This window comes from Cladosporium halotolerans, assembly GCF_011745625.1.
Source record: "Cladosporium halotolerans strain TM138-S3 chromosome Unknown Sca4, whole genome shotgun sequence".
In the NCBI taxonomy this organism is placed as follows: domain Eukaryota; kingdom Fungi; phylum Ascomycota; class Dothideomycetes; order Cladosporiales; family Cladosporiaceae; genus Cladosporium; species Cladosporium halotolerans.
The window spans coordinates 333,357-342,708 of record NW_027191455.1 but is presented as its reverse complement, the minus strand read 5'-3'; the positions used below and the strand labels follow the sequence as shown (position 1 = coordinate 342,708).

Here is a 9,352-nt window from a genome sequence, read left to right as displayed (position 1 = left end):
ATGTTGTGGCACTACTTCACCCGCCAAAACTCGGACTGCCCGGCCAATGATGACATACCTCGAAACTTGCCCGCATCTTGGTACAAGGCAGAAAGTCTGTATGAATTGGAACGCCGGGCCATCTTTTCACGCGACTGGCTACTTCTCACGCACACTCTTCGATTTTCGCAAGCCGGAGACTACCAGCAGTTCAACATAGCCGGTTACTCCTTCTTCCTTGTTAGGGACCGCCAGGGCAAGATCAACGGGTTCCATAATGTTTGCCGCCACCGAGCGTTCCCGGTTGTGCAATCTGAAAGTGGTACTGCCACCATTCTCAGTTGCAAATACCACGGCTGGAGTTATGGTCTTAACGGAAAGCTTGCGAAGGCTCCACGTTTCGATACTGTGGAGGGATTTGACAAGTCACAGCAAAGCCTCTTTCCTGTCAACATCCATACCGACAAATTTGGCTTCATCTGGGCGAACCTACAAGCCGGTGAGCCTGACATCAGCTGGGAGAAAAGCAACGAAGGGGTCGATGAGGAAATGATGAGCCAATTCAAGTTTGAAGAAGAATTTAAGCTGGATCACTGCTGGTCCATGAACGTGTCGGCGAACTGGAAGTCTTTGATCGACAACTACAATGAGTGCTATCACTGTGCCACCTCACACCCTTGATTGCAGGCGTGTCGGATCTTAACAAGTACCGCGTTGAGCCCACCGGATCTCAGATGCGGCATTACATTTTCAACAAAGAGTCGAGTGATGCTCAATTTCGAAGAGCGATCACCTTCTGCTATCCGACGACTTCTGTGACTTGCACGTAAGCCATCGACTGCAACGCATCCGCAAGTTTCGTCACCGCCGGCTGACCTATGACAGGGATAACTTCTTCTACATTCAGCGCATGGTACCTCTCTCAGCAACTAGAAGCAAGATTGAGAACGAAGTGTACCGCCATAAGAATGCGAGTGACCAGGAGTTCGCCAACATCTGCGAGTTTTACAAACAGGTCCTTGATGAAGACAAAGCCTTGTGTGAGGGAAGCCAAGTGAACCTGGAGGCAGGCGTCTTCACATCAGGGCAACTGCATCCGCGGAAAGAAAGTGTACGTATGCAACCAGGACACTACGCACACAGTGACTGACATTTGACCCTCAGGGCCATATCTTCTTCCAGCAACGTGTGAGGGAGGCCTTGTCGGTGCACTGGAAGCTTGAACAGCAAGAAGGAAGACAGATTTGGCCTGCAAAGTCCAAGCCATCTGTCGGATCTTCTAAAGGGGCCGAAGACGAAGCGTTCTGCTCTCAGGTCGAAAGTTGTGCAGCTGAAAGGCCCAATCTCGCCTGGTGATCTTCGTGTGCAGCAAACGCAAGGCAAGATGGTATCTTTAGTCACGGGAACGCAAATTGAGGTAGAGAATTGGGAGATACGCATGTATCGAACAGTGTCACTCCGGATGTGTGTGTGCCATGATGCTGTACAACGCTATCGCGGGCTATCGCAGGCTATCGCGGGGCAACATTAAGGGTTGAAGGAGTGTTCGAAGAGCAACGGCAATACTGCAGTAATTTCAGCCATCAAACGCTCGCAGCAGCTATACATTTGTCACTATTGAGTCGCTCCGTTTGTCCCGTCGGCAACGATGGCCGCGATCCCATGTTGTGGAGAGATACATGCCGTGGTGGTGCCAAGCCTGGGGCGGCAGCACAAGCCGCTCGGCGGATGACTTCTCTGTCTTATCGCGTTGCCCTTGATCTGACAAACAACCTTCCTGCGAGTGACTGGAGTGGACCCGCTCATGTCTGCGTAAGACCCGGCCAACCCGCAGAAGTGGGGGATCATGTGGCTAAACGTGGACTGCAAGCTGCCTAGGGATCGTTGACTGAGGGATCACGGTAGGTCGACCTACGTACGGGTCTTTGGAGAATATGCATTAATTGTCAGGTCATCTCATCTATGCGAGAGAGGCGACAATAACACATTGAATAAATTCACTCTCATCAGGATGGCACCTATGGCCCTTGGTGACGACTCTACAATTGCTGGAAACGATGTGTTCCGAAACGTTGATATCGAAGACGTCGTCATTGCGGGCGCCGGCCCAGCAGGTTTGATGCTCGCGTAGGTAGAAGTTCGATCGTAATTAGAGATGCGGCATAGACTGACTCGACGGGCTCAGATGCACACTGGCACGTTACGGCATTAGAAGCAGAATCTTGGACGATAGACCCGACAAAACTGCTACTGGAAGGGCAGATGGCTTGCAACCCAAGTCGATAGAAACATTGCGACAGTTAAACCTCGGAGATGATCTTCTGCGCAATGGTGTCAAAGTCTATGACATTTGTTTCTGGGTGTGGCTTTCTACCTAATCCACTGTTAAGTGTACTCGCTGACGCGGGTGTCAGAATTCTTCAAGCGATGCGTCGCTCCACCGGACTGGACGTGAAATACATTATCCTGAGAGTGTCAATGTCAAGGATCCCTACATCCTGCTAGTCCACCAAGGCATGATGGAAGATGTATTGTTGACAGACATGGCCGAGAGAAATGTTGCGGTCGACCGCAGCTCCCCATTCGTCACCTATGCAAGCAGCGAGACTGCCATTGATCCACTTGTGGTCTCTTACACCAGTCCAAAGTCGGGCCAAACAACTTTGCTGAAGACGAAGTATTTGGTCGGTTGCGATGGGGCGCATTCGAAAGTCCGAAAAGCAATTCCCAACCTTGCCATGGAAGGCGAGCCAAGTAAAGCACCCTGGGGAGTGTTGGATGGTGTCATCAAGACTGATTTCCCGGATCTTTGGTCAAAGGTGGTTATCCATTCTGAGACCAAAGGCACGATCCTGTTGATCCCTCGCGAACGAAACATGACCCGACTCTACATCGAATTGAGCTCCGGCTTCGAAGCCTCATTCACCTCCGAACAAGAGAAGCAGGAATTTGTGATCCGTCGGGCTCGAGAGATCATTGCACCTTATACTCTAGAATGGGACAGCATTGGTGAGTTATTCCTCGCATGCTTGGGAGGTACACTCGCTCATTCTCTGCAGAGTGGTTCTCCGTGTACAAAGTTGGACAGAGGGTGGCAAGCGGCTTCTCAGACGACTCGAACCGAGTGTTCCTGGCAGGAGATGTAAGACACCATGTACCATGCAGTGGGCCTTACCTGGAGCGCTGACACTACACAGGCTTGTCACACACACTCGCCAAAAGCCGCACAGGGCATGAATACGAGCATGCATGATACTTTCAATCTCTCTTGGAAGCTCAATCTGGCCCTTCGTGGCCTGGCTAAGCCGTCGCTACTCGCGACTTATGAGCATGAGCGTAGGAAGATTGCCCAGGATTTGGTCAATTTTGATTTCGAACACGCGAATGCTTTCGCAGCTGGCGACGACAAAGCGTTAGCCGAAAACTTCTCGAATAACATCAGCTTCATATCCGGGGCGGGTGTCAAGTACAACGCCAACGTTCTCAACCAGCCCGAAACCACTCCTAAAGGCCAGCTCAAAGCGGGATGCCTTCTCACGCCTGCGCGAGTCACCAGATACATCGACGCCAACCCTCTCGACCTCCAGCTGGACATACCGATGCTTGGTCAATTCAGGGTTTTCTTCTTCGTGCCTGATGTTCACGCCGCTTCCACTTTTCTCAACAATGTCTCTGACTACATTGGAGGCAATGAACAGTCTTGCCTCTACCGTGCGTCGGCACTTGCAGAGACAAGCTATGGAAGACTCAATACGCCGATCCCAGATTCTGCCATCTACATGCAGCCACAAAGATACACTGCTGTCTCGCGGCTGTACACACCTGCGGTCGTCACGACAGCTCCGAAATCAACTGTGGAGATCGCGGACCTACACCCTCTTCTCCAGAGCAGTAGTTGGGCTTTCTACTTGGACGATATCCCCAATGCGATGGGCGGCGTACGAAGCTGTAGTCAAGCTTGGCTGGGTGGTCTGGACGTTTCCGAAGTTGCAGTAGTAATTGTTCGACCAGATGGGTACGTTGGGACACTGAAGCGGTGGGACCATGGTCTCCAAGGTAATGGCCAGGAAGCTGCGATTTGGATCGATGACTATTTCGCTGGATTTCTGGAAGCTTGAAAGAGTCATTATTTAAATTTAGCCATGCTCAAACTCTCCCAATGAACGTATCGAAGTCGTACCAAAGCGATCATCGATGTTCTCACAAGACTAAAGATGCAACAAAGGTAACAATGTTTGACTAAGTCCTCATTGGTTGAGCCTCCCATTTTCCCTAATCCGTCGAAGTGATTGGTGTCACAATCGAACTAGGCAGCTTCCGCAGCAATCAATGTGGATGTCCATGCATCGCGAAAGCGTCCACTCAGGAAGCCCTCTGCTCACGTCATTCGAATTGACTGACCACATCAGTAGAGGGTGCAATGGTGGGCCCGTGAATACTGGTATCTTGGCGGAAAGCATTGCGCGCTGCTCTAGCCACTTTCTAAAGGCCTGACATACATGGGTCTTGCTGTCGAGATAGACAGCAGGTGCGTATCTGTCACGCCGATTGTGGCGCAATGAACGTGATAGGACCCCCGGCTTTCAGGCTTTCCCCCACTCTCAGCATTCTGGCAGAGTCATGAAGATGATTGGCCACGGCATAGAGGATGGGCTTGATTAGCCATTACATAGATATATTCGAGTCTCGAAGATCAGGGTGGTAAAACCCCAATTTGTGCCTTGAATTCGTCGTCAACGTTTGACACCAAGTTTTCCTCATGGCTCTTGCCGCGGCTGAGAAGGTAAACGAATACAGCGTCGAGGCTGATTCTGACCATGCCGTCGGCATCGTTGAGTCAACCGATGCTCAGGCAAATAAAGACTTCTTTGGAGGCTCGATCTCGGAGTCATATCGTATGAAGTCTGAGCTCGTGGCTGGGTGTATGACCGAGATTGGAATGGGTCGCTACCAGTGGGCGCTCTTTGTGGTGACTGGTTTCGGCTGGATCACGGACAATTTGTGAGGCTCCTTGACCAAGTCTTGTCAAAACGTCGCACTGACACAATGAGAAGCTGGTCTCAAAGCATAAGCGCGATCCAGCCCGCAGTCGCCTTGGAGTTCACCGACGTCAGCCGGGTTACCATTAGTTCGATCGCATACTATGCCGGCATGATTTTTGGAGCTTCGTTTTGGGGAATGTCATGCGACTTCACCGGACGCAAAATGGCCTTCAATGCGACAATCCTGATCGGTGCAGTTTTCGGTGCCGCTGTTGCAGGGCTCGATAACTTTGGAGCATTCTGTTTCTTCTGGTCGATCATTGGCACCGCCGCGGGCGGGAACGTCCCAGTAGACTCTATGATCTTCCTCGAGTTCATACCGGGATCGCACCAGTATCTGGTTACTGCATTGTCTGCTTGGTGGAATCTCGGCCAGGTGATCGTGTCTCTGATAGCCTGGGTATTCCTGGCAAACTTTAGCTGCGCTTCCGACGCCGAGATTTGCCAAAAGACCGACAATATGGGCTGGAGATACACGATGATCACACTGGGTGGCATAGCTCTCGCATTTGCGGTGATCCGAATCTTCTTCTTCAAGATGCCAGAGTCGCCCCGATTCTTGCTTGCAAAGGGCCGAGACGAGCAAGCAGTCGAGGCTGTCAACTACATTGCCAGATGCAACGAGGTGCCTGAGCCCTTGACGCTTGCAATGCTACAGGAGGTGGACGCACAGCTGGGCCTTGTGACGAATGTTGAAGAAGGCCAGACGAAGAAGCTATCCAAGGCTCAGATATTGAGAGATAATGTGCGCGACTTCAAGCCCATGAACTACGCGGCTCTCTTTTCGACTCGCAAACTCGGCCAACAGACAGGTATTCTCTGGTTGATCTGGCTAACCATCGGTATCGCATATCCACTCTTCTTCAATTTCCTGCCGACATACTTGGCTCAACGATTTCCCTCCGGATCTTTCGACGACACCTACAGGAACTACTGCATCGTCTCGGCGGTCGGCGTTTGTGGTCCAATCTCGGCCTCGCTCCTCGTGAGGACTAGGCTTGGTCGACGGTGGTGTATGGGTGGTTCGGCAATCATAACGGGGGCCTTCCTGTATGGCTACTCTGCGGCAGGCTCGCAATCAATGGACTTGGCGTTCAACTGCGTCAGCAGCCTGCTGGCTAATTTCATGTACGCTATCATGTACGCCATCACGCCAGAGTCTTTTCCAGGTCCGCATCGTGGTCTTGGTACCGGTCAGGCAGCTACGAACCTTCGCCTCGGTTCGCTCGTCGCGTCTCTCATCGGAACCTATACTGGGTTCTCGGTGGTGCCAATCTATGTCAGTGCTGCTATGTGGATCGCTGTCGGGGCTGTCGCGTTTGGTCTGCCCTTCGAGACCGCTGGGCACGCTGCCATCTAGAAGGGAAGCGGCTATCGCCCATTTGAGAGTATCATCAAAATCGCAAAGACGACGCGTGTGGATAGCCCGTAGAGGGTTTACAATTTAGTTACACTACTGATATATACACCATGGGACAGTTCGGGACTCTTGATTTCCGCTGAAGTCGCCAAGATGGCCCCTGCTCCCACATGAAGTACACGCGGCGTCCTTGTCCTGCCTTCATTTACTTTCCGATATTTGTACACCAGACCTTTCGATTTGGTAAAGATCAGACGTGACTGTACGAATACGCAATGATCTCTCAATGATCTCTCATTATGATATTGTGGCTCATCGTTGACATGTCACGAGACCAAGTCGAAGGTGTCGCATCTATTATGTACAGTCTCGACAGACATTCGCCGTGCTCTAAATGATCGTGTGGAGCATGGATATTGACTGACCAGCGAAGATCGTGATCGCAACCCGAGCGACGGAAATGTTACCTGCGTGGGGCGTCGTTGATAAGGTCGCTCCGACGGGTATTGCATTCCAGCAAGTCCCCACCTTTGGCCGCCGAGGCAGTCGACACCGTAGCCGCCGCCCGTCCAGCTACAATCTTCAATTGGAGGGCCTTAAAAGTACCTGCGCCCTAGTCATTGAATTTGAAGGAGCGGTACATATGAGCCTGTGATATATCGAAGTTCGTTGTCAAGGGAAAGCAAGACCACACAATATGACAGTGGCCGAAGATTCTCCATCGCTTCAAAGGCCATGGACAGAGGTCGTAGCAGCGAAACGAGCCATCAGGGAAGAGCATATCAAGAAGCCTCGAGACTTAAGCAAGACTCGAAGGCCCGTGATCAATTTCACAGAGCTTGCCGACATCGAGCCACTCACGAAGCTGTATCAGAGCGGCCAAGCTTCCGTTCAAGAAGTCATCACGGCCTACATAGATAAGTACGCCAAATCTTCACTGGACCACAATGGGCCTCTCTAACTGACTCTCAGAGCATGTGATGCACACAACAAGGTATGTTTATTGATACAGCAGTGAGGACATACGGCTGAACTATACTTGAGACGAACTGCCTCACGGAAATCTGCTTTGAAGACGCCATGAAGCAAGCAAAAAGCCTTGACGCTTCCATGATGGAATATGGTGCGCTCGTTGGTCCTCTCCATGGCGTTCCAGTATCACTGAAAGACCAATTCGACGTGGAGGGATTCGATTCCTCTCTTGGCTACGTGGGTCGAGCGTTCGCTCCAGCGACTTCCGATGCACTACTTGTCAGTGTTCTCAGGCAGCTCGGTGCGGTCATCATCGCAAAGACCAATCTCCCACAGAGTATCATGGTATGTTTCCTCTGACCTCGAGAAATTTCACTGATCTAATAAGTCAGTGGTGCGAGTGCGAGAACCCTCTCTGGGGATTGACAACTCACCCGCTCAATCCCAAATTTACGTCAGGTGGCTCATCCGGCGGGGAAGGCGCATTGTTGGCGCTGAATGGTTCTTTGATCGGTTGGGGTACTGATATTGGTGGATCTATAAGAATCCCGAGCCATATGAACGGGCTCTGGGGTCTGAAACCAAGCGTAGGTTTTCCCGCCCCTTTGTCCAACGTGTATGTCAATTGGCTGACATTCAACAAAGAGCGGCCGCATGTCATATCAAGGTGTAGCGGTGTCGACCGAGGGACAGCAGCATGTTCCGTCCGCGGTTGGTCCCATGGCTCGCTCGTTAAGCTCGCTTTCGCTGGTCACGAAGGCAGTCATTGAATCAGAACCATGGAAGTCGGATCCTCAACTACCTCCATTGCCATGGAAAGAGAACGAATTCCAAACGTTTTCGCATCGACCGCTAGTCATTGGCGTGCTACTAGATGATGGAGTTGTCAAAGTTCATCCACCTGTCGAGAGAGTGCTCAAAGAGACGGTAGAAAAGTTGATCGACGCTGGACATGAAATAGTTGAGTGGGACGCCTCGTTGCACGCTGACTGCATTTCCATCATGGTAAGAACTTTAAGTGGAAACATCTTAAGTGAAATGTATGTGGGGTGACGCTGACGATGATAGGACGAGTACTACACTGCGGATGGCGGCGAAGACATCCGTCAAGCTGTGACTGAGGGCGGAGAGCCGTTTCTCCCGCACGTCCAGTCGCTGATTGATCGCGCTCCTCCGATCTCAGTCTACGAATATTGGCAGCTGAACAAAAGGAAGATAGCTGCCCAACAGGCGTATCACACGATGTGGAACGAGAAAAGATCACCCACCGGCCGCTGTGTCGACGTCGTTCTTATGCCGACAATGCCGCATACTGCAATGACGCACAGGAGCTGCCGCTGGGTCGGGTACACCAAGGTCTTCAACATACTCGACTATACGGCGCTTAGCTTTCCTGCCGGCAAAGCTTCAAAGCATGATATTGCCCTGCAGGGATACGAGCCTCGAAACCCAAACGATGCGTGGAATTGGCAAAGGTATGACGCGGAAGCAATGGATGGCCATCACGTTGGGTTACAACTTGTCGGGCGGCGCTTCGATGAGGAAAAGATACTCGGAGCCGCAACACAGGTAGAGCAAGTCTTGCGTAAGGCTTGAGATAATTGATTCGGCCACTTTGCATTGCTCAGTCATTCATTGCTGTCTCGATTTTGAAGCCTCGCAAGGCACCAGAATGAGAATTCAGAAGACTTGCTGTTTTGTTGCGTGCCTAAATATCCTGCAGTACAGCGATAGCCAGAGCTGACATGAAGACAATAGCTGTGTCCGTTAAGTGGCTCGCTGTTGAGTGGGCCATCCGAAGCGCTCCAGATTGGCTGCAGTACGTGAGGCGGTGCGCTGCGCGACAGCATTCGCCCGTCCACTTTTGAGGTGGTCGTCAATCAAGTACCTCTGGACCAGCATATATCAACCGAGTGAGGCATGGTGGACGCTACAAGAAGACTCTCAGTTAAGCTAATTGGTCACTCTTACTTTGCATAGTATTGCCATTCACCAGACG

The 9,352-nt window shown here is 51.5% G+C and overlaps 4 protein-coding genes across 4 annotated transcripts; all 4 read left to right on the top strand.

Moving 5' to 3' along the window:
* Positions 1 to 1,442, top strand: WHR41_01585 (uncharacterized protein; the record flags this gene model as incomplete). The annotated part of the gene is made up of 4 exons (XM_069370191.1): positions 1 to 629; positions 764 to 805; positions 865 to 1,090; positions 1,144 to 1,442. 4 exons carry the CDS (start codon positions 1 to 3, stop codon positions 1,333 to 1,335), a joined length of 1,089 nt encoding a protein of 362 aa, XP_069232781.1. The 3' UTR covers positions 1,336 to 1,442.
* A 312-nt stretch (positions 1,443 to 1,754) lies between these two features.
* Positions 1,755 to 4,167, top strand: WHR41_01584 (uncharacterized protein). Its single transcript, XM_069370190.1, has 6 exons — positions 1,755 to 1,880; positions 1,930 to 2,106; positions 2,165 to 2,339; positions 2,394 to 2,988; positions 3,039 to 3,121; positions 3,177 to 4,167. The coding sequence occupies exons 2-6, from the start codon at positions 1,991 to 1,993 to the stop codon at positions 4,095 to 4,097; spliced, it is 1,890 nt and encodes a 629-aa protein (XP_069232780.1). The 5' UTR covers positions 1,755 to 1,880; positions 1,930 to 1,990; the 3' UTR covers positions 4,098 to 4,167.
* Positions 4,168 to 4,738: 571 nt separating this feature from the next.
* On the top strand, positions 4,739 to 6,381 carry WHR41_01583 (uncharacterized protein; the record flags this gene model as incomplete). Its single annotated transcript, XM_069370189.1, has 2 exons — positions 4,739 to 4,980; positions 5,034 to 6,381. 2 exons carry the CDS (start codon positions 4,739 to 4,741, stop codon positions 6,379 to 6,381), a joined length of 1,590 nt encoding a protein of 529 aa, XP_069232787.1.
* Positions 6,382 to 6,609: 228 nt separating this feature from the next.
* Positions 6,610 to 9,009, top strand: WHR41_01582 (uncharacterized protein). Its single transcript, XM_069370188.1, has 6 exons — positions 6,610 to 7,302; positions 7,354 to 7,375; positions 7,426 to 7,698; positions 7,746 to 7,940; positions 7,999 to 8,358; positions 8,422 to 9,009. Exons 1-6 carry the CDS (start codon positions 7,079 to 7,081, stop codon positions 8,947 to 8,949), a joined length of 1,602 nt encoding a protein of 533 aa, XP_069232786.1. The 5' UTR covers positions 6,610 to 7,078; the 3' UTR covers positions 8,950 to 9,009.
* The last annotated feature ends 343 nt before the right edge of the window (positions 9,010 to 9,352 follow it).